Source organism: Dipodomys merriami, unplaced genomic scaffold (assembly GCF_024711535.1).
Source record: "Dipodomys merriami isolate MVZ:Mamm:240054 unplaced genomic scaffold, mDipMer1.0.p SCAF_7, whole genome shotgun sequence".
In the NCBI taxonomy this organism is placed as follows: domain Eukaryota; kingdom Metazoa; phylum Chordata; class Mammalia; order Rodentia; family Heteromyidae; genus Dipodomys; species Dipodomys merriami.
In genome coordinates, this window is record NW_027206290.1 from 24,643,891 (window position 1) to 24,668,614 (window position 24,724).

At 39.9% G+C, this 24,724-nt stretch overlaps 1 protein-coding gene across 1 annotated transcript; it reads right to left on the bottom strand.

Annotated features, from left to right (window-relative positions):
- Positions 1-87: 87 nt before the first annotated feature.
- Lrrc39 (leucine rich repeat containing 39) lies at positions 88-23,371 on the bottom strand. Its single transcript, XM_070007816.1, has 9 exons — positions 23,242-23,371; positions 19,866-20,058; positions 14,534-14,639; positions 11,258-11,414; positions 9,799-9,935; positions 6,099-6,244; positions 4,640-4,792; positions 3,291-3,427; positions 88-174 (listed from the first exon to the last, which is right to left on the bottom strand). Exons 2-9 carry the CDS (start codon positions 19,976-19,978, stop codon positions 119-121), a joined length of 1,005 nt encoding a protein of 334 aa, XP_069863917.1. The 5' UTR covers positions 19,979-20,058; positions 23,242-23,371; the 3' UTR covers positions 88-118.
- Between the last annotated feature and the right edge of the window lie 1,353 nt (positions 23,372-24,724).

Sequence of the window (24,724 nt, forward strand, 5' to 3'; positions counted from 1 at the left end):
TTTATAAATAATGTAGCCTCATTAAACTTTGGCAAAACATTGTTTTTTTACTTCAGAAGTCCAGAGAATTCACCAAATTCTTAAAGTAATCCTCTTCACCAGGGCATTTTGAATTACATTATCCATCAGTATTTATAGACATTAATAAAGCAGTTGAACAGTTGACTTGCTGATCTGAAACAAACATAACACACCAAACACACAATTAACATATGAACTTTCTATTTGCATTCATTTGGGAAATTTATTTTCCTTTTGTTTTATTTTTCAAGCTCAAAATGTTAACTATCAATTGTGAGTTTGTAACAAATGCCAATCTGAATATTTGGCTTTCCATGTGGATGTTTTTCTATGCAGATCTTTAAAGGCTAATCAGTTGTGCTGGACATTGGTGGCCTAGGCCTGTAATCCTAGTTACTCAAGAGGCTGAGATCTGAAGATCAAAATTCAAAGCTGGCCTGGGCAGGGATTCCATGAGACTCTTACCTCCAGTTAACCACCAGAAAACCACAAGTGGTGCTGTGGCTCTAAAGCTCAGGGACTGTGCTGAGGTCCTGAGTTCAAGCCCCATGACTAACCAAAACCAAAAACAGATGATCAATTTGTGATTTTTTTTCAAATGCAAACAGATTCTGACACGTTTACAATCAGTAAATGAAATCATCTTCAAACATCTGTACAGTATTACCAGAATTTGTCCATTACAAACACCATCTGAAGAGATTCTTTCATAAAAAGGGGAAAAAAAACTTTCACTTTTTTGTTAGATAATTATCCAGTCAGAACTTCCCAAATGATACTTAAAAGCATTAATTACAAATTAAATTTGAACTTTACAAATAACACTTGAAGTTAATTTTGCATCTTATCTTTTATCAGGCCAAGTTTGACAAATGTTAAGCACAAAAAATAGGTCTATTCTCTCCAATTTGAGAAAGTAATTTGGAATAAAATAGAATTAGATGATGAAACCAAAAACCTCACATTTAGGCATTATTTACCTAATAAGTAGTTTCTATGCACAAGCAAATAATAAACCAAACATAGAAGTGACTGTTACTCTTTAACACATCTATTGTTCACTTGTTTCTGTATCTGTTTGTAAAAATGGTTTTAATTATTAGTGCATATTCCAGAATCTAAAATTGTAGAAAATGGAATGCTAGCAAGATAACTATAATCTTAGCTCAGTTTTAATTCTGGACCTTTCTAGTCTAATCTTATGTCGTCACACTGCCTAGGTTCAAATTCCAACCTTACCATCTCTCAGCTGTGTGACTTTGGGCAAGCTACTTCATCCTTTTGTGCCTCTATGTTCTCTTAAAATGAGGATGATTCTAATAATAATAAAACCTACCTCACAACTTCATTGTGTGCACCTAAAATGCTTAGAATATTTTGAAGCACACAGTAAATACTCAACAAATATTAACAAATGATGCTAATTCTAGTAATTCAGGAACAGATCTTTAAAAACAGGCAGGCTTTTAATACTTATGTTGTTTTTTTTCTCATTGTAAGTTATGTCAAATATTATTAAAGTATAGTACTTTGATTAGTTTTTGTTAGTTACTCAGTCTCCAATCGAGAATATAAAGAAGATGACATGTCATTTAATACTTATTATTTTACTGAATCATAGATGTTAATTTATGTCCTAAGATTTGTTTTGTATCATTGAACAATTTATGCCCTAAAATAAAAATTGTTCTACAGTAGACATAATCTTTCTCTTTTTTTCTTTTCTTTTTTTTTTTTTTTTGTAGTGCCGATACTGGGGCTTGAACTCAGGGCCTTGCACTAGCTCTTGGCTGTTTTGCACAAAGTTGGCATTTTACCACTTGAGCCATACCTCCTCTTCAGACAAAAGTCTGTTATGTTTAATCCAAGAACTAGCATGTTTCAGTTCTGAGCGTTATTTAGCTTAATAATGTTTGTGATAATGGTAAGAATACTTTATCCTCAGATCTCAAACTTCTGGAAGTGGTGCTGTGGCTCAAGTGCTAGAACACTCGCCTTGAGCTGAAGAGCACAGGGACAGTGCCAAAGCCCAGAGTTCAAGCCCCATGACTGATTCAAAACAAAACAAAACATCAAACTGAGTAGCTAGGATTACAGGAATAAGCCACCAACACCTGGCTTAGAGCTATTTTTTGTTGATCATCCTCCCAACCTGTCCTGTGCTCTTGTCTACACGATCTAATGACTGTTCTTTTTGTGATGCTGTGGGTAAAACTCAAGGCTTTAGGGATGCTAGGCAGGTACTCTACCAGGGCACTAGATCCACAAGCATCCTCCTAAGCATCCTCCACTGGAGATTGGCAAAAATGACTGCCTCTTTAGAAAAATGGTTATTGGCTGATAACACTTTTCAAAGTAGTTGCATTTAGATGGGCTAAAGTCTATCTGTTAAGTCAAAACCTCCACATTTGGGTGATTTGTAAAGCCATAATTTTTATTCCTAAGCTATCACTTCACAGATAATTGTGCTCATTGTTTCATTCCCCTAATCTTGGCTTAAAAGCTTTATTTCCTTAATGAAAACATTACATCTTAAATTATAAGAGATTAAGTGATTACACAATTTATATCAAAACCTCATTCTAAGTCATGCTGGTGACTCAAGCCTGTAATCTTAGCTACTCAGGAAGCTGAAATCTGAGAAGCATGACTCAAAGCCGGCCGAGGCAGGAAATTCCATGAGACTGGTATCTCTGATTAACTATCAAAAAGCTAGAAGTGAAGCTGTCACTCAAGTGGTAGAGCACTATCCTTGAGCCCAGAAACTCAGGGATAGCATCCAGGCCCAGGATTGACACCAAAAATTAAGCACCGCCCCCCCCAAAAAACAACCTCATTCTAATTGTTGATTAAAATCTGTGTCCTATGAAAATTTTCATGTTTAGGGTTGGTGATGTAACTACAGAGCACTTGCCTCTGCCTGTCGTGTGCATGTGTGTGTGTGTGCGTGAATGTGTGTGTGTGTGTGTGTGTGTGTGTAAAGAGAAATTGAATGGGTAATGGATGACTTCTTCATTCAATTGATAATGCTTCAAGTGCCTGCTCAAAGAATTTCTTTCCTGACTCCACTTGAAAATGTGTGAATACAACTTTTATTTCCTCATTTTTATCCGAGTTTCCATCCAAGTTCCACTTCCCTCATTTTTCTCCTACAATATTGGCCAAGAGTCTAGAAAAAGCAAGATGGAATGAGAAATCCATAAAGAAATGATAGAAAAGTTAACTATATACACATATTACCAAAAAAGATTGGTGTACAAATCTCCTACCTGCTTTCCGTGACTCCTGTATGTATGTATGCATAAACTGAAGGCCAAATAGTTCCTGTTCCTCCGCTTCATCTGTGCATGCACTGGGAGGAAGTGTTACTTCCAGTTTCAGTGGGTTGTCTCTGAAGTTGACAAACCTAGCAATTCGCCAAAAACAGTATTTTTTTATAGGTGCTATAGAAATGTACGTTTATTTTCCTAGAGAAAGATCAAATGATTAGTTTCTGTGACTGAATATTTTGGTGAGATATGATATATCCCAAGAATCTTTACATTTCCTAGAAAAAAAAGACAAGCTTTAAGTAACTTATTGTTGCCAGTGAGATTGTGTGTGTGTGTGTGTGTATGTGTGTATGTGCGCGCGCACCAGTCCTGGGGCTTGAACTCAGGGCCTGGGTGCTGTCCCTGAGCTTTTTTGCTCAAGGCTAGCACTCTACTACCTGAGCCACAGCTCCACTTCCACCTTTTTTTTGGTGGTTAGTTGGAGGTAAGAGTCTCTCAGCTTTTCTAGCCCGGGCTGGCATAAAAGCACAATTCTCAGATGTCTCCTGAGTAACTAGGCTTTACTAATGAGATTTCTTAGCAGTATAAAACTATTTTTCATAAAAAGGTCACCAACATAAGCTATTTCTTTTTTTTTTTTTTTTGTCGGTCGTGGGTCTTGAACTCTGGGCCTGGGCGCTGTCCCTCAGCTCTTCAGCTCAAGGCGAGCGCTCTACCACTTGAGCTACAGCACCACTTCCAGTTTTCTGGTGATTTATTGGAGATAGGAGTCTCACGGTCTTTCCTGCCCGGGCTGGCTTTGAACCGCGATCCTCAGATCTCAGCCTCCTGAGTAGCTAGGATTACAGGCGTGAGCCACCAGCGCCCAGCTCATAAGCTATTTCTTAAGACTGAGAAATCCCAATACTGTTTACATTTGATCATTCTTCCTTGAATAAGACCAATACTGCATGAACCTGATCCATCAAATTATAGAATTTCATTAGAGAAGGCTTTGAATTTATTTATTTATTGCCTGTCGTGGGGCTTGAACTCAGGGCCTGGGCTCTGTCCCTGAGCTTTGTTGCTCAAGGCTTGTGCTCTTCCGCTTTGAGCCACAGCACCACTTCCTATTGTATTTTTTTTAACTTTTTTAAAATCTTTTCTTTTTTGGCACTGTGGATTGTACCCAGGATGTTGCATTTGCTAGGCAAGTGCTTTGCCACTGAACTATATCCCAGTCTGATTGGAGGTTTTGAGAAGATACGCATCATATAAACTAGAACCCAAATTTATTAATCATGGTCTCTAAGTATTTGTTGTGTGGCCAAATATGGCATGTTAGTTTTCTATCTACAACTCATTACCTCAGATTTGCCATTTCTTCCATGCATGCTGGAATATCTTGCAATTTATTATTGCTGAGAACAAGAGTACCCAGATTTTTCATGTTGCTGATTGCTTCTGGTAAGCATGTTATTTCATTCCTCTGTAGCCATAATGTATGTAGATTTTGCATTCTGGAGAATTAAAAGAAGTTTCTATGATTAGTCACATTATATAAAATCTGGGTTTTTGTTACCTGAAAAAAATCAAAGAAATTGAGCTACTGTGCACCAGTAGCTCATGCCTATAAACTAGCTACTCAGCAAGCTGAGATCTGAGGATCTCATTTCAAAGCTAATCTGGGTAGAAAAGTCTCTCCAATTAACTACCAAAAAAAAAAAAATCTGGAAATGGAGCTATGACTTAATGATAGAGCACCAGCCTTGAGCAAGAAAGCTAAGCACCCTAGGCTCTGAGTTCAAGTTCAGCACAGACAGACAGGTACACAGAGAAAGAGAGAGAGAGAGAGAGAGAGAGAGAGAGAGAGAGAGAGAGAGAGAGAGAGAGAGAGAGAGAGAGAGAGAGAAATCTCATGTTTGCAGTGTCTCTTTGAACCAACATACTTACTGATTTAGCTGACTTTACAACACCTGAATAAACTACATTACAGGATTAATCTTCAAAAAAATTAACCTTCTAGCCGGGCGCTGGTGGCTCACTCCTGTAATCTTAGCTACTCAGGAGGCTGAGATCTGAGGATCACCGTTCAAAGCCAGCCTGGTCAGGAAAGACTGTGAGACTCCTATCTCCAATAAACCAGAAAACTGGAAGTGGCGCTGTAGCTCAAGTGGTAGAGTGCTCGCCTTGAGCTGAAGAGCTGAGGGACAGCGCCCAGGCCCAGAGTTCAAGCCTCACGACTGACCAAAAAAAAAAAAAAATTAACCTTCATAGTACTATGCTCCCGTGGTAGTAGAAATGAAATCAACATATTTTAGAATTCTTCACAGTTGTCACAATTTTCTTAGTGTTGTAAATGTTGCATAAATCTGAGTCTAAAGAGACAAGTCATAAATTATTACCATGCCTAGTCAGAGTAAAGGTGGTATGCACAATAGTTAACAGCCTGGATGCTGGCCAGGACGCCTACTAACTGACATTGGAGGTGTGAACTAACGTTCTCTGCATTTGCTCCCGTGTCCTTTTGTAAAGTACATAGAAATGCCTGGCATGCACTCAGCCATGTGGGTAACATGGTGGCATATTTTTGCCAAATGCCAAATTTTTGCACAACCAGTTTTTCCACTCCCTAAACCCTTTTACATATTTGGCATACATTAAAACGTTCTGTGGCAAGCCAGCGTATTTTAAAGTCAATGAGTGTATTGTGATCAACAATGCGTGGGGGCTCCCCTTTGAATGGTTCAGTCTGTTTTCAGTTCTTATTTTCCATAGGTGGTTTTAAGGCATTGGTTAGTAGCATTCAAAAGTTACTCAGTTTACCTTTCTATGGTTTCAGGAAGTTGCTCAAGTCTGTTGCTTCCCATATCTAGCCACTCAAGCGCAGGCATGTTCAACACAGCGGGAGGGATGGTAGTAAACTGGTTCATACTCAGATCGAGGTGAGTGAGTTTGAACAGTTTGCTGAGCTGCAGGAGAAAGCAAGGCGTTTCAAACCACATCTACCATGTGAATTCATGGAAGGTTCACCCTGATCCAGGAGCAATTTGACATCGAGGGATGTTTACATTACATTTGAGTGTCCATCATAGTAGTTCACAACCAATTGGAAAGTAAAGCTGAGTAGCTTTCCAGTGAAATAAAAAATTATCATACAGACAGGCACTCCTGTATTTGCTAGCTATTCATGAGGCTGAGATCTGAAGATGGAGGTTCAAAACCATCACAGGCAGGAAAGTCCATGGGAGTCTTATCTACAAATAACCACCAAAAAGATGGAAGTGGCTCAAGTGGTAGAGCGCTAGCCTTGAGCACACACACACACACACACACACACACACACACACATACATACATACATACATACATATATATATACATATACATATACATATATATGCATATGCTTGGGTTCAAGCCCCAGGACTGGTACCAATATATGTGTGTGTGTACACTATATAATATCTATTATATAACATATTGCTATATATAGCATACAAATTGCATCTACTCAGAGCTGGGGATATAACTTAACTAAGTGGTGGAGCATGCACTTAGCATGTGTGCAGTCTAGCACAAAAGAGGAGAGAAGGGGTGGGCGGGAATGAATCTAGCCAATGGAAATTCATTTTCCAAACTCACCAAATACCAACATTAACAGGACCTTCATGCTCAAGCTTTTTCTTGGCTCTATGAGTAAGCATGTATCATCAAGTTTTACTTTTATCCATATATCAGCTTTACTGCTTGATAATTATAGTTTCTAAATAAACCCTCAAAAATTATTAGTGGTGACACACACCTGTAATCTCCTCTACACAGGAGGCTGAGACCTGGAGGATTGTGTTCTGAAGCCAGCCCTAACAGAAGAGTCCACAAGACTCCATCTCCAAAATAACAAGCAAAAAGCTGGCTTGGCTAAATGGGAGAATACCAGCTGAGCAAACAAGCAAGCTGAGAAAGTGCAAGGTACTGAGTTCAAAGCCTGGAACCAGCAAATATATGCAAATATACATACATGGAAATATATATATATATATATATATATACATACACACATACACACACATAACACATAGTAGGATACTGAAGGAGCTAAGGAGAGAGTTCTTAGAAGAAGAGGTAAGAATGACAAAGAAACATGTGAAGAAGTGCTCATTATCCCTGTCCAGAGAGGAAATGCAAAGCAAAACAACTCTGAGATTCCGTCTCAGCCCAGTTACATTGGCCAACATTTTGAATTTGAACAGCAATAAACGTTGATGGGATGTGGGGAAAAAGAACCCCTATTGCACTCTTGGTGGGAATGTAAACTAGTACAGGCACCCAGACAACAGCCTGGAAGTTCCTCAAAAAACTAAACCTAAATCTTCCCTACAAGCCAACCATACCATACTCTTGGACATCTAACCCAGAACATCAGGACCCAGGATACTGGAAAGACACTTGCACACCATGTTCATTGCTGCACTATCCACAATAGCCAAGCTATGGAAACAACTCAGCTACCCTGCGATAGATGAGTGGATCCAAAAAAATGGAGTACCTGTACACAATGGGATTTTACACAGCCATTATTATGTCAGTTTCAGGGAAATGGATGGGCCTACAACAAATCATGTTGAGTGAGGTAAGCCAAGCTCAAGAGACAAATGGCAGGTTTTATTTCATATGCAGAAGAAGCTAGATCTAAAATACAAAGGGGGCCAGATGCCAGTGGTTTACATCTGTTATCCTAGCTACTCAGGAGGCTGAGATCTGAGGATCCAGGTACAAAGCCAGCCCTGGCAGGAAAGACACTAATCTCAAATTAACCCCTCAAAAACTGGTGAAGGGAAGGTATGGCTCAGTGCTAGAGCACTAGCCTTGAGCAAAAGAGCTCAGGACAGCACCTAGGACCTGAGTTCAAGCATCTCAACTGACAGATGCCTATATACATCTGATCATTAAAAATAATATTTATTGGAATGAACTCCAGGAAATGGAGTTCTTGGTTGTGATTTTATTTTCTTTTTGTCTTGTTTGTACATTTACCTGTCTTTGGAAAAGTAAGGGAGGGTATAGAAATGGACAGGCAAAGGTGAACAAATGCAGCAGTGATACTCACTAGATACTATGCTGAAAATGAACTATACAACTTGTGGGAGGGGATGGAAGAGAAAAATTGGGAGAGAGCAAGGGAAAGGGTAAAATTATCTAAAAAGAAATGTACTCATTACCTGACATATAACTGCAACCCCGCTGTACCTAACCTTTATAATAACAACAATTTTTTTAAGTAGTAGGACAATACCAGTATTCTCAGTTTTTTTTAAACAAAAACTGAATTGATATGACAGTTTCCAGTCTACTCTTCCTTACTTCATACAATTGGCTATGTGTCATTGCTCTGCATGATTTTCAGTTTTTATTAGTGTAACTAAGTGCTTGTTTGGTAGCCAGTACTGCGGCTTGAACTGAGGGTCTCTCACTTGGCTCTTTTGTTCAAAACTGGTACTCTACGACTTGAGCCACAGCTCTACTTCCTGCTTTTTTTTGATGGTTAATTGGAGAGAAGAGTCTCTCAGACTTTTGACACAGTTCTTCAAGCCATGATCCTCCAATCTCAGCCTCCCGAGCAGCTAGGATTATAGATGTGAGCTACCAGCACCTGGCTTTTTTTTCTTTTGAATTTTATTATTTTATTATTTTTTCTTAATTCTGTCTGGATTTCAAGAGATAGCAATCTAAATATATCAATATTTATCAACAAAATATATCAATACTATGACAATAATGGAATTACCTTTTGTGTTACAAATATTTTTCTTTAATTGAAAAGCTGCAATGTAGCTTTCTAAATAGTATTTTTTTATTGTGAAAATACTGTACAGAGGGGTTACAATTACAAGATAGTGAGTACATTTCTTATCAAGCATTCCCTTCCCATCCCTTCCCAGCCTCCCCTCGCCCCCTCACCCAATCCTCCCCCCCACCAAAGTTGTAAAGTTCATTTTCGACATGACAACTTGTACTTCTTCTAAATAGTATTTTTGACATAAGATTTTTTTTAGCCTTTCCTTGTGAGTTTTCTTTTTTCTTTTCCTTCCTTCCTTCCTTTCTTTCTTTCTTTCTTTCTTTCTTTCTTTCTTTCTTTCTTTCTTTCTTTCTTTCTTTCTTTCTTTCTTTCTTTCTTTCTTTCTTTCTTTCTTTCTTTTCTTTCTTTCTTTCTTTCTTGCTTGCTTTCTTTCTTTTCTTTCTTTCTTTTTTGCCAGTCCTAGCACTTGAACTCTGGGCCTGGGCACTGTCTCTGAGCTTCTTTTGCTCAAGGCTAGCACTCTACTATTTGAGCCACAGTACCACTTCTGGATTTTTCTGTGTATGTAGTACTGAGGAATTGAAGCCAGGGTTTCATGCATGCAAGGCAAGAACTCTACCACTAAGCTATATTCCTAGCCTGTGAATTTTCTTTTTTAACATATAATGGAGAAGTAAACTACTAGTAGATAGAAAATAATAGGATAAACACTTAGATTTTTCTGACCTCTTGTGGAAGATCACATATATCTCTGTTGACAGCCAGTTCTAGTTTCTCCAAGCTGGCACAATTACTTAGTTCCTTGGGGACAGTTTTGATTTTGTTGTAGCTAAGAATCAGTTCCTGAAGTCTAGTAAGTAGTCCTACAAAAGAAAACAAAACATAGTAGAAAACAGATGAACAAAATGTTTCCAGCTACAATGAATTATTATAGGGCAGATTTCATATATAATTCACAGTTTTGTTTTTTTGTTTGTTGGTCGTGGGGCCGGAACCCTGGGCCTGGGCGCTGTCCCTCAGCTCTTCACCTCAAGGCTAGCACTCTACCATTTGAGCCACAATGCCACTTCTGGCTTTTTCTGTTTATGTGGTGTTGAGGAATCAAAGCCAGGGCCTCATGCATGTAAGGCAAGTACTCTACCACTGAGCCACCTTCCCAGCCCCTAATTCACAGTTCTTATTTTCTCCCTTTTTCCTTGTCAGTGCCTGCCCCAACTTTAAGCACAGGAAAAGTGTTGGTGGTAGGAACATGACTATTTTCTCTTTTTTGGGGGGGGGGGTCCGGTCGTGAGGCCTGGGTGTTGTCCCTCAGCTCTTCAGCTCAAGGCTAGCGCTCTACCACTTTAGCCACAGTGCCACTTCTGGCTTTTTTCTTTTTGCTTATGTGGTGCTAAGGAATAGAACGCAGGGCCTCAAGCATGCAAGGCAAGCGCTCTACCACTGAGCCACCTTCCCAGCACAGGAACATGACTATTTTCATTGTTTTATCTAAACTACATAGCCTGGGCTGAGAATAACTCAGTAGTTGAGCCCTTGCCTAGCATCTACCAGGCATGGGGTTTGAGCCTCAACACCAAAACCAAAATATATTGGGCAATTTTTCATTTGAAGGATTTTTTCCCTCACTGTGCCATGAATTTTCATTTTCTTTCCCTCCTTACCTCCCTCCCTCTCTCCCTTCCTTCCTTTGTTCTTTTTTGTGCCAGTATTGGGACTTGAACTCAAGGCCTTGTGCTTTTGCCTGGCCTTTTCACTCAAGGGCCTGAACCCCATCTCTACATCTGGCTTTTTGCTGGTTAATTGGAAATAAGAGTCTCTTTTATTTGTCCGTCCAGGCTAGTTTCAAACCTCCCTCAGATCTCAGCCTCCTGAGAAGCTAGGATTCTAGGCATGAGTCACTAGTGCCACGCTAAATCATTTTTATTGCCTTCAGCTTGTTGTAAGAGGAATAGCTAAATCAGCAATGTTGTTCCCGAAGCTACAGAACAGTGTCTCCAAACAGAGTTTTCTCATTTTGAAATCTCCTCTCTCATTGCTCCAACCAGAAGCTTGCTTCCCTTGAGTTTCAAGTTAGATGAAATGTTTTACAGTTTTCTCTCAACTTGGGGATATGTGTAGTCCACATACTAATAATAAAAAAACCAGCTAGACATAATAGAACAGGAGTAAAAGCAATCTTTCTTACCAATTCCTCTTGGTATCTCTGAAATTGTATTTCGAGATAAATCTAGCACAATGAGATTCTGGAACCGTCCAATGAATTCAGGAATTTTCAACAAACCAGTTCTGTGAAGTTGCCATTCCTGTAGTTGATTGAGTTTCAGTAAAGAAGAAGGGAGAGTCTAAAGTAAAAGAAATGAGTCACTAAATGACTTAAGTTAGATCATTGGCACACTGAGGTGTGATATTAATTAATAAAAAAACAACTTTGGAGCTGGGTACTGGTAGCTCATGCCTGTAATATTACCTAATCAGGAGGCTGAGATTTGAGGATCATGGTTCAAAGCCAGTCAAATAGGAAATTCTGTAAGATTCATCTCCAATTAACCACCAAAAAGCAGATGTGTGGGCTGGGAATATGGCTTAGTGGTAGAGTGTTTGCCTAGCATGCATGAAGCCCTGGATTTGATTCTTCAATACCACATAAACAGAAAAGGCTGGAAATGGTGCTGTGGCTCAAATGGTAGAGTGCTAGTCTTGAGTAAAAGAAGCTCAGGGACAGTGTGCTCAGGCCTTGAGTTCAAGCCCCAGGACTGGCAATTTTTTTTTAAAGCAGGAAGTGAAGCTAGGGTTCAAGTGGTTGAGCACCAGCCTTGAACAAACAAGCTAAGGGACAGGCCTTGCATTGAGCCTATTAAAAAAAAAAAAAAAAAAAAGGACTTGGGAAATTCCAAGTATTCTATGTTACTACTAAATTCTAAGACCTTTACCTTTTTTTTTTTTTGCTAAAATTCAAACTCCAGTTATAGCATAATTAACAAAAGTGACATATCTTTGTCAATAATGTACACACATTGGAGTATATTGGAAGTGGCGCTGTGGCTCAAGTGGTAGAGCGCTCACCTTGAGCTGAAGAGCTCAGGGACAGCACCCAGGCCCAGAGTTCAAACCGAACAACTGACAAAACAAAAACATTGGAGTATGTCTCAAAGCTTCTGTTCTACTAGGTTTTCATAGAGTCAATGAACTATTAAAATTGAGAATATTCAGCCAGGTGCCAGTGGCTCACACCTGTAATCTTAGCTACTCAGAAGGCTGAGATCTGAGGACCATGGGTTGAAAGCCAGCCCAGATGGACAAATCAATGAGACTCTTCAGTTAACCACCAAAAAGCCAGAATGAAAGATGTGGCTCAAGTAGTAGGAAAAGACAAATTGGAGTTCAAGTCCCAAGACTGGCACATACACAAATAAACAAGATTATCAAAAAGATCTTAATCAGTCATTTAAACTTTTCTTCATTTCAAAGTATCTTGAAAGTATTTTTTTGGGAGGGAAATTTTTTTAATTGTGAAAATACTGTACAGAGGGGTTACAATTACATGGGCAAGATAATGAGTACATTTCTTATCAAGCATTGTAGCCTCCTCCTTTGTTTCCCCTTCCTATCCCTTCCCATCCTCCCCCCATCCCCCCACCCAATCCTTCCCACTCCCCCCTCCCCCCTGCCCCTGGCACCAAAGTTGTAAAGTTTGTTTTTGACATAACGACTTGTACATCTCATTGTTGCAATGGGTCCACCTGTATCCCTATTTAAACGATTTGTTTTTCCCCTTCCCCTCCACAAATTATACCAACATCAAATACAGTGAAAGCAGGGGTTATACTGTGGGGGAGGGACATACAAAGCAACAAAGAAATAATCTTATAAATGTGTTAGAAACAGTCGCATGAAAGAATCTTGAAAGTATTTTTAAGCTGGGAATTTTTAAAGAGTTTTATGTATTCTAAATTCTATTGATTTTTATTTCAGTGTAAAATAGACCCAAGAGGAAGGAAGGGAGTTAACCATTTAGCTATAAATACCTATGTACATGCATAAAAATAAACACTTATAAAAATTACAGTATGCCTAATATAGCAAAGTAATTGTGTCTAAGTACATTTATATGCAAAGAGAGGAAAAAGTATCAATCAGGAGGCACACCTAACAAAGTAATAATATCCATTTTATTTTATGAAGCTTTAATCAATCATTTCAAAAAGAAATGGTGGTCAGATGGTCATCTTTTTTTTTCAAAGAAAATGAGAAATTACATATTATAAAGCTTAAGAGGAAAAATATAACAAATAACTTGAGATTAAGCAGAAAATCTTTTTTGTTGTTGTTGGTTGTGGGGCTTGAACTCATGGCCTGGGCGCTGTCTCTCAGCCTCTGTGTGCTCAAGGGTTTTTTACTCTACCATTTACAGCACTACTTCTGGTTTTTGAGTGGTTTATTGGAGATAAGAGTATCATGGGGACTTTTCTGCCTAGGCTGGCTTCTAGATCTCAACCTCCTGAGTAGCTAGGATAACAGGTATTGGCTAGCAAATAATTTTTTTTTTAATTCTAGAGCTTGAACTCAGGGCCTGGATAGTGTTTCTTAGCTTTTTTGCTCAAGGCTGGTGTTCTACCACTTAAGCCACAGCTACACTTTGTAAGTTTTGGTGGTTGCTTGGAGATAATTGTCTCAAGTACTTTCCTGTCTGTCTGGCTTTGATTCTAAATCCTCAGTTAACTTCTTGGGTAGCTAAGAATATAGGCATGAGCTGCTAGGGCCCAGTAGCAAATTATATTTTGGTAAAAAAAAAAATTGTGAATTTATATGTCTCTTTTCTGTTCTTCTTGGTACCCAGACTTATTTGGTATATTGTTAATCTGATAATTTTTTATCAGATTAGGAGTAGGAAGAGGAGGAGGAGGAGAAGGAAGGAGGAAGGAAGGAAGGAAGGAAGGAAGGAAGGAAGAAAAGGAGGAAGGAAGGAAGGAAGGAAGGAAGGAAGGAAGGAAGGAAGGAAGGAAGGAAGGAAGGAAGGAAGGAAGGAAAAAGAAAGAAAGAGGGAAGGTCTAGAGGCATGGTTCAGCAGTAGAGTGTTTTCATAGAAAGCACAAGAACAAGGTTCTGGGTTCAATCCCCAGTACAATAAACATAATTTGTAGCTATTTCAGTCTTTTATCTTTTTATTTTGCCAGGCCTGGGGTTTGAACTCAGAGCCTGGGAGTAGTTTTACCAAAGCTAACACTCTACCAGGAGCAACAGCTCCATATCCGGCTTTTTGGTGGTTAATTGGAGGTAAGGGTCTCACAGACTTTCCTGCCTAGGCTGACTAACTGTGATCCTCAGCTTCCTAAATAGCTAGGGCTACAGGAGTGAGCTACCTGAACGCAGCTATTGCAGTCTTAATTACATTGTCCCTCTTTTCAACTCTCCAACAAAGAACAAAAAGTGCAGAATCAGAAATTACTTTTCTAGAGTTTACCTTCCATTCTTCTTTTTCTATCTTCAAAACGAGTCTTCCATCTTCTCTGGTGACCTTTTCTTTTAGTTTTGTTAAGCTTACTCGTTCTTCCCAAATCCGGACTAGTCTAGGAGAACAGAACATCAGTTTCGTTCCTAAGTATTCACATAGACAGCTGTCACTGTTGTGTGGATATCAGAATTGATTTTGCAATAATTATAAAAGCAATCAGTACCATAAATGTCCCAAGGTAACAGTGGATTAACTCCCACTCCTTTGGGAATTGTCCTTTGTGGGGTTATTTCCTCTCCTTTTGCCCACGATTCAAAATTATAAAGACAAGCTGTGTCTAAATGATTTAGATGTTAGCTGATGAAACTCAAGAGTCTCAATCATACTAAGCAAGACTCTACTGCCTTCTTTTAGTTTTACAGACCCTCCAACAACTGGAGACATTCAGAGAATGTCCAGATGTGCAGAACCTCTCACCTATTCATCTTGCAAATTGACTCCACAAAGCATGTAAAATGCTTTGAGGATTAACTTGAAGAAAAGTAAGATGGGTGCCAGTGGCTCACACCTACTACTTAATCCTAACTACTCTGGAGGCCAACACCTAAGGATCGTGGTTCAATGCCAGCCTAAACAGTGAGACTCTTATCTCCAAGTAACCACCAAAAACCCAAAAATAGAGCGGTGTTTCAAATGGTAGAGCACTAGCTTCGAGTAAAAAAAAGAACTTAGGGATAGCACCAGGCACTCAGTTCAAGCCCCAGAACCTGTGTGTGTGTGCATGCGTGCACGAACGCGCGCACACACAGACAGACACAGACACAGAGTAATGTGTGTGGGTCTAGTATGTTATCTTCCTGCTTACTTTCCACCTTCTTTTCTGTCCCTTTTGTGTTCCTCAGTTCCCTAAGATGCTCTATATTTCGCAGATGACAGTCCCACATCTTCTCAGGGCCCCTGATTAGAAATAATTTATTTCCCCTCTTCTCTCTAGTATTGGCTTTTGAAGCAGTTCAGAGATGGACTTGAGTCTGATAGCATGCCTTTTTAAAATTAATTTGTCTATTTTGGTGCTGAGCTAGAACCCAGGGCTCTGGGCATGCTAAACATGGTTCTAAGTTTTTGAAAAGTATTATAATTCGCCATATATTTTATTTGCAATAGCCTTATTGAGATACAATTCATATACTGGTGGGTTTGCGGTATATTTAAAGTCTTAATTAATTACTATGTAATTCCAAACTACTTTTGACTTAAAGAAACTCATCCTCTCCAAACCTATCCATAGCTGTCATTCTCCACTTTCATATTTCCTCTTCTTCAGCAATCATGAGTCTCCTTTTTGTTGTTGTTGTGATCCTGAATCCTGAGTCTTGAACTCAGGGCCTGGACACTGTCCCTGTGCTTTTATGCTCGAGGCTAGTACTTCAGACTTAAGCCACAGTTCCACGTCTGGCTTTTTGGCAGTTAATTTCCATTACAGTCTCAGGGAATTTCCTGTCCAGGCTGATTTTAAATCATAAATGTGAGATCTCAGCTTCCTAAACAGTTACGATTACAGGCAGGAGCTCCCAGCTTCCAGTATAAATTCATTACTTTCATTACAAGGACAAGCAGCTAAATTAAATGGTTCTTAATTGATGACAATGATTGTTTCCTTTGAGACCCCTCTTAATGGGCCCTGCTTGGGATACCCTCTTTGTCTTGGTAGAATATAATGTGAGCAAGAATCTTACTGAGCAAGTTTGGTGAGCATCCCTTGCTTTGCTCCCTAACCACTTTACTTCAGCAATAATCCTATCTGCCATGTCAGCCAGAAACCCCATCTGACTCCTTTCAAGGCATTTCCACCCACTCCCTCCCCTGCTCTGCCTGCAATCATCCTTTTATTTATTTGTTGCAGTCAGAGTTGAGTCCAGTCCCTCTCCACCACTGTAATACTCTCTAAAACTCAAAACTATCGTAATTGGGACAATATAAACACAGTACATTTCACAGGAGTAGCTTTATTTATAAAAGGGGAAAGTCAGGACATTGAAGACCTAGGTGAATGTAATGTTTACTGAGTCAGATCAAGGTGTGAATACCAGTTCTGCATTTACTGGCAATGTGATCCTTGAAAAGATACTTCGGGAGAGCTGGGAAGTTGGCTCAGTGGTAGAGCGCTTGCCTCACATGCCTGAGGCCCTGGGTTCGATTCCTCAGCACCACATAAGCAAAAAAGAAAAAAAAAGCCGGAAGTGGTGCTGCGGCTCAAGTGGTAGAGCGCTAGCCTTGAGCTGAAGAGCTGAGGGACAGCGCCCAGGCCCAGAGTTCAGGCCCCACAACCGGACCCAAAAAAAAAGAAAAAAAGAAAAAAAAAGAAAAGACACTTCGGCCTGTCCCTTAGGTTTTTCTACTTTAAATGGAGAAAAATAACAGTACTTAGATGTAGCCAGGACTACTCATCACCCTCTGACATCTGTTGTGCCTCTTTCTCAATAATGGGTCCTCTAGTGGGCATAGTGGCACATACCTGTAGTCCTAGTACCCAGAAGGCTGAGGTGGGAGGCTATTAGAGTTTGAGGCAAGCTTGGGCTGCATAGCAAGTTTCTTTATGAAAAAAAAATCCTTTAAATTAACTAGGCACTAGACATTTAGCCATTCTCTCTTGCAGCTACAAACAGGCGGTGTGACGTTTTGCCAAAGGACTATTACAGAATTGTGTTCAGTTCCCTTGAAGGGCAACTTCCTGCTGGCTGGAAATACATGTGATGGCTGCAGGTGCCCATCTATTTTGGGCAGCAGGTGAAGGAGGAGGCAGATTTTAAGAATGGAAAACCATGGATGGTTGGGCAATAAGATAGAGGCCAGAGCGTCTGACTTGGTGGAGTGCGATTGCATGCTTGTTGGCTTTGCATGGAAAGAATGTTTTCTCCTCATCCAGATCTTTTTGCATATGTATATGTGTGTCAGAACTGAGGCTTGAATTCAGGGCCTAGATGTTGTCCCTAAGCTTTTGTCTGTTCAAGGCTTGTGCTCTACCACTGGAGCCATAGCTTCACTTCCAGCTTTATTGGTGGTTAGTTGGAGATACGAGTCTCATGCACTTTCTTGCCTGGGTGGGTTCTCAACTGCTATCCTCAAATCTCAGAAGTAGCTAGGATTACAGGCATGAGCCAGCAGGGCCCAGAATCTAAACTTTTTTTTTTTTTTAACATTCACCAGGTGCAAATGGTGGTTTATCAATAATCTTTCACCTATTTTATTTGATCTATCTATCTATCTATCTATCTATCTATCTATCTATCTATCTATCTATCTATCTATCTATCTATCTATCTATCTATCTATCTATTTATGACAAAGTCTCACTATATAGCCCAAACTGGCTTCAAACTCTCCATCTTCCTGCCTCAGCTTCTCAGAGTGCTAAGATTACAGGCATGTGCCACCATGACCAACTCTCCCTTTTTCTTTAGTGAAAGAAAACCAATTGTTACCCTACCCCCAAGGAATCATGGAATGCATCTTGTTTTCAATCTCTTTTCTCTGCCTAGGGTGTACAAATGACCCATTTCTAGCCATTGAAGGAGAAGTTCACTAGAGGGAGCTGAGAAACATCTCCTCACTCTTAAAGAGAAAGGAAATCAAGTTCTGGATGGTTTAGTTGTCTAACTAACTCAGGAGACAGAGATCCAAAGGACCAAAACAAGATCCAAAGGAAGCCTAAGCAGAAAAATCCTCTGAATCCACTTTCAAAATAATCAGCAGAAAGTCAGACAAGAGGCATGGCTTGATTGGGTGAGCACCAGTCAAGCAAGTAAGAGGCCCTGAGTTCTAACTCTACTACAGCCCAAACAAAAGAATGGATGAATGAAAAAGGAGAACATGCTTTTGCAAACACCAAATTGCTTGGCTGGCAGCCTGGGATTGGCAGTGGGAAGTAAGAACAAAGCTGACTTTACCAACATGGAAGTTCTGCTCTACTTTTGGAGTTGTCTTACTTCTCAATTGCCTAGGCCACTTATACTGAAGTTTCTGTGACTTGCTAACTGAAATTAACACATTTACTTTTTTTTTTTTTTTGCCAGTCATGGGGCTTGAACTCTGGGCCTGGGAGCTGTCCCTCAGCTCTTCAGCTCAAGGCTAGCGCTCTACCACTTGAGCCACAGAGCCACTTCCGGCTTTTTTCTTTTTATGTGGTGCTGAGGAATCGAACCCAGGGCCTCAGGCATGCAAGGCAAGCACTCTACCACTGAGCCACCTTCCCAGCCCCCAAAACACCTAATGAATGAGAATTGTAGGGGACCGTGTGGAATCTAGGAGAAAATAGACTATTCTTGTAAAATCAGTAGGAAACTCTGAAGACAACCAATCAGGAAAGTAAGTAAGATCTAGAAGAGGCAGAGGAAATGAGAGCCAGTCTCCTTAAATATAGCCCCAATCAGGTGATCAGGTGTTCCTCAGAGGTCCTAGCTAGAAATTTGTAGTACCTTCTACTACCAGTTTGTGTGTGTGTGCATGTGTGTGTGTGCGTGTGTGTGTGTGTGTGTGTGTGTGTGTACGCATTTGTGTGCATATGTGTGTGCATGTGTATGTGCATGCACACTGTTGCTGGGGCTTGAACTCGGGCTTTTGCACTCTTTTTGTTCATGGCTGGCCCTCTACCACTTGAACCACACCCCTGCTTTCCACTTTTTGCTGATTTATTGGAGATAAAAGTTTTAAAGATTTTTCTGCTCAGGCTGGCTGTGAAGCTCCATTTTTGTATCTCAGCTTTCTGGGTAACTAGGACTATAGGTATGAGCCACTGGCAAATGCCACTTCCCCTTCCTCCCTCACTCCTTCCCTCCCTCCCTTTCTCCCTCCCTCCCTTCCTTCCTTCCTTCCTTCCTTCCTTCCTTCCTTCCTTCCTTCCTTCCTTCCTTCCTTCCTTCCTTCCTTCCTTCCTTCTTTCTTTTCTGGTACTGGATTTGGGATTAAGGCCCTTTCATTTGCTAGGGAGCTGCTCTACCACTTGACCCGTGCTTCTAGTACTTCTTATTTTAGATATTAAAAAATATAATACTGAACAAACAATCCTGAAAATGAGAGAGAATGATAATTATTCAAACCGGTGAATATACACAGTATCTACCACAAGACAGAGGATGACCACCATTTCCACATACAAATGCTTTTTAAAAAATCAGTGGAGGGGCTTGAACTCAAAGCCTTGCTCTCATTTGACTTTTTCATCAAGACTGGCACTCTACTACTTGAGCCACACCTTCATACCTGGCACTTAGTAAATAAGCTTTCATAATGACAAGACTCTGAGTATTCACTAATTCAAAATAACAAACATGTCATAGCATACTTCTGTTGAAATTCCTTCTCTCGCTTCAGATCTTCATTGTGTTTCTTTATTCTTTCTTCCCAAACTTCCTTCGCAGCATGAAATGCCCCAGTGCAAACCACGTTCTCTGTCATGATTTCTCCACATTGTCAGCAATGTGTCAACTTCATTAGGCTTTGAACAGCAGGATCACAATGGGCCACTCAGAAAAGATCTAATAAATGGTGCACCAGAGGGTGAGAAGAATGTTCACTGAATACTTTATTATCATAATAGATATAATTATCATAAAAGATAATGATTACTGAACGCTGCTCCAGAAACTATTCTATGTCATTGGTTCAGTTGGTGGATTGGTTTTTGGCTTTGTTTTTCTCTTTGCCAGTGCTGGGGCTTGAACTCAAGGCTTTGTGCCCTCACTTGGCTTTTTCACTGAAGGCTGATTCTACCACGTAAAGTCATACAACTTCTGGCTTTTTGGTGGTTCACTGTAAACAGAATCTTTCAGATTATAGGTGTGAGCCACAGCAATGCCCAGTGGTTGGTTTTGGAGACAGGGTCTCACAGTGTTGCTCAGGTTGGTTTCAGACTCACAGACTCAACCAGTCCTTTCAGATCAGCCTCCTAAGCAACCAGTATGCACCACCATACTTTATGACTATTATACATATTTTACATGCCACGTTTCCCCTTAAGACCCTTATATAAAATATTACAATTCAAATACTTTCGTGAATTATTTGGTAATGGAGATGTGCACATTATAAGCACCCTGGGGTAACCTTTTCTACAGTAAAGTATTGGTGAAGATGTACACTTGTGGAAATTTTAGTACAGTGACTATAACAGAAATTATGGGAACAAATCACTTTGGGAAACAGTTTGGCTCTATCTTGTAACAGTTACCCACATTTTCAGCAAGTAATTTACTAAAAAAAAAACCAATAAATATAAAAAATAATAAATATAAAAATAAATGTACTTATTTCCTGACTTATAAATTGGTAATCCAGCTGTGCATCACCTTTATAATAATAATAAAATTAATGTTTGAAAAAGAATATTTGAGACATTAAAAAAAAAACAAAACTCATTGAGGCCAGGCACTGGTGGGTCATGCCTGTAATCCTAGCTACCCCAGAGACTGAGATCTGAGGTTCGTAGTTCCAAGCCAGCCCAGGCAGGAAAGTCTATGAGACTCTTATCACCAATTAACCAGCAAAAAATTGAAAGTTAATTGGAAATAAGAGTTTCAGGATGCTTGCCTTGCATGTATGAGGCCCTCAGTTCGATTCCTCAGCACCACATAAGCAGAAAAAGCAGGAAGTGGGGCTGAGGCTCAAGTGGTAGAGCACTAGCCTACAGCTGAAGAGCTGAGGGACAGCGTCCAGGCCCAGAATTCAGGTCCCACGACCAACAACAAAAAAAAAAAAACGAGAGAGAGAGTTTCAGGAATTTTCCTGCCTGGGTCCTGGGTTAGCTGCAAATTGGGATCCTCAGATCTCAGCTTCCTGAGTAGCTAGTATGACAGGTGTGAGCCACCGGCACCTGGCTCAGACCAACAGTCTTGATGAACATGAACACAAAAATTATCAACAAAATACTTGCAAACCAAACTCAACAACACATTATAAAAGTCATGCATGCACCACAAGTAAGTGGTTTTACTCCAAGGATGTAAACATGGTTCAGCCGATGCAAATTCATAAATAGAATACAATATGTAAATCGAATTAAAGGCAAAAAAAAATCACAAATTCATCTCATGCTTCAAAATAATAAGGGCTACATAAGACAAACCTAAAAGCAGCATCATACAAAAAGCTAAGGAGGAGAACAAAGATGGAATGAATGTCCTCACTCAACTGTAAGATCCAGGATGTCTGGTTAACAATCAGTCTACAATGTCCCTGATGACTCATTTCCCAGCCTATGCACTGATAGCTGGTCATTGCCAAGCCGTAGCAGAAGAAAGAATATGGTGAAGCATCTATGTATAATTTATTTGCAAAGATAAGCCAGTGTGGTATGGATGCTGACAAGGAACAGTTTAGCATATGCAGTGCTTTTGGGCCTATAGAAAGGAGGTGGAGGTGGTTTTGATGAATTATGAGGAGGAAAAAAAGTTTTCTTTCTGAATTTCATGGTCAATAAAATATTTCACTTTTAAGTTGGATGTTTCTGCTACAGGTTTTTGATTCAGAAATTAATATTTTGCCTGTTAACTGTAGATGCATTAAAATGGGAACAGGTACTTTAAAAAAAAGTCCCTGAGATTCAAATGGAAGAGAAAGCATTTTAGTTGTTTGCTTATTTTTCCGGGCTGGGACTTGACCTTGGGTCTCAATAGACTAGACAAGAGAAACTATTTTATAAATAGATGTTTGGGTTGTAAAATCTGCTTGTAAAACCGAGATCCTATTTTATATTGATATTAAAACAATTTAATTTCAAATGTGGTAGGAAAGGTCTGAAATCTTAGCTTATCTAGAGGCTGAGACCAAAGGATCATTTGAGCTCAGGAGTTCAAGGCCACCCTAGTCAATATAGTATAACCCTGTTGTGTGTGTGTGTATATGTGTGCACATGTGTTTATATATATATATATATATACATATATATATATGTATATCCATAAACCAAGAAAGACAGTAACAGTAGGGCTATAGCTTTGTGAAGATATAAGAGAACTTATAATAAAAGCCAAACAAGAACATGAGGGCCTAAATTCAAGCCATAGTACTGGCATGCACATATGCACACATATACACACATACATACACACATACACACTCAAAGTCAAGATAAAACAAAAACCTTGATATTACATGTATGAATAATCTAATTACCTGGGCATATTCCTTATAATTTCTACTCTCGGCTACATTGAAATATTTTAGATACTTAGATATTTTAAATACCTTAGATAACAACAAATAATGAAAAATATTCTTAAAGTCCCAACTACCTATATGTGTCTATGTATTTTACTAGATATATGACAATTCAGTCATTTGTGGATTTGTTTCCTCATTTGTCATTCAATTTCGGTCATCTGTTACTTTTCCCTTGAGGACAGATTTCCCTCAGAAGAGAACCAGCCTTTAACACAAGATCTGTCTCCCTTTGATTGACATGTAATTGAAAAGCATGTAGCACATCCAAGAGATCAGTTTTTCAGAGGGGTAAAAAAGACCAAAGAAACACAAGCTCAGGAGTAATGTTTCTTGCTTGTAGGGAAAAGTATGACATTCCCCTTACCTTACCCCAATCCCCCTCCCCCCAAAAAAGACTCATTCAAGTTTGGTTGTACATTCTGGCAATTACAGATGCAAGAAATTCATCGTCAGTGAACTGTATGTGAATAGAGAGGAAAAGCGTTGTGAAAAATACTTACCAGTGCTGGTAGATGCTGAAGCTAGCATGGCCAAAAGTCAGCAATGATCGATCAGCTAGGAATGGATTACAGGGTGATTTTTGTTGTTGTTTGTTTCCAGCGTGGCTGCAAATGCCAACAGTCCTCAGGGAGGCTGTAACCCAGTGACATGTAATGTCAGCCGACTTCTAATTTTAGCTCATGGACAAGGCTGAGAATAGCAAGAATCCCATGGGGCTCAGGTGCACAGGATCAACTGATAAGGGACATGCGTGTGAAATGCTATCTCACGAGTGATATAAAAGGACCAGACACAACTGCTTCTAAGCTCCAAAAAAGAATTCCTATTCAAAGTCCTTGTACTTTGTGTGACTGAAACATTAGGAAATAGTAGACACTATTTCAAGCAGGGAAACAGAAATACAACAAAATCCCTATCTAGTAAATGAGAGGCCTGGAAATACCTGACCTAAAGGTACCCATACTTCAGCGAAAGGAAAAGTAAGCATGTGGTTAAAGGTGGATAATGAAGGAACCCCAAACTTCTGCTCAGTCATTCTTCTTTTTCTTTTCTTTTCTCCTTTTCTTCTGTCTGTGTTTCTTTTCTTTCTCCTTCCTTCCTTCCTTTTTTCTTTCTTTCCTTCTTTCTCTTTTTCTTTTATAGTAGGAATTGAATCCAGGGTCTTGCACATCTGAGCTATACTTTTTCCTCACAAAAATTTAAATTGAACTGACCTAGGTGCTATCCCTTAGCTTTTTAGATCAAAGCTGGTGCTCTACTTTGTGAGCCAAAAACTACACTTCTGGCCTTTTGGTGGTTTACTGGAGATAAGAGTCTCACAGACTTTCCTGCCTGGGCTGGCTTTAGAATCACAACCCTCATATCTCAGTCTCCTAAATAGCTAGGATTACAGATGTGAGTCACTGGCATCTAGCTTGAGCTTGTGTGTGTGTGTGTGTGTTGGTCCTGGGGCTTGAACTCAGGACCTGGTTTGTGTGTGTGTGTGTGTGTGTGTGTGTGTGTGTGTGTGTGTGTGTGTGTGTGTGTTGGTCCTGGGGCTTGAACTCAGGACCTGGGCACTGTCCCTGAGTTTCTCCACTCAAGGCTAGTGCTCTACCACTTTGGGCCACAGTTCTACTTCCAGTTTTCTGGTGGTTTATTGGAGATAAGGGTCTCACAGATTTTCCTGCCTGGGCTGGCTTTGAACTGTGATCCTCAGATCTCAGCCTCCTGAGTAGGTAGGATTACAGGTGTGGGCACCAGCACCCGGCTCAGTCTTCTCTTTCTTGATCTCCAAATTTGGGTAAACCCCCTCTGAAGAAAGGCATGGAGAATGAATAGATTTCTACACACAACTCACTCCAAATTCAAAGTTGGAGATTGTTTATCTCCTGAACTGGGTTTCGGCCTCCACTGAGACTTCTTTGGTTCTGAGCGTCAAACTAGCCACTCCTGCCCAGCCATGGAGGGGCAGGGAGAAGGCCAGATTCTCTGCCAGCCGCT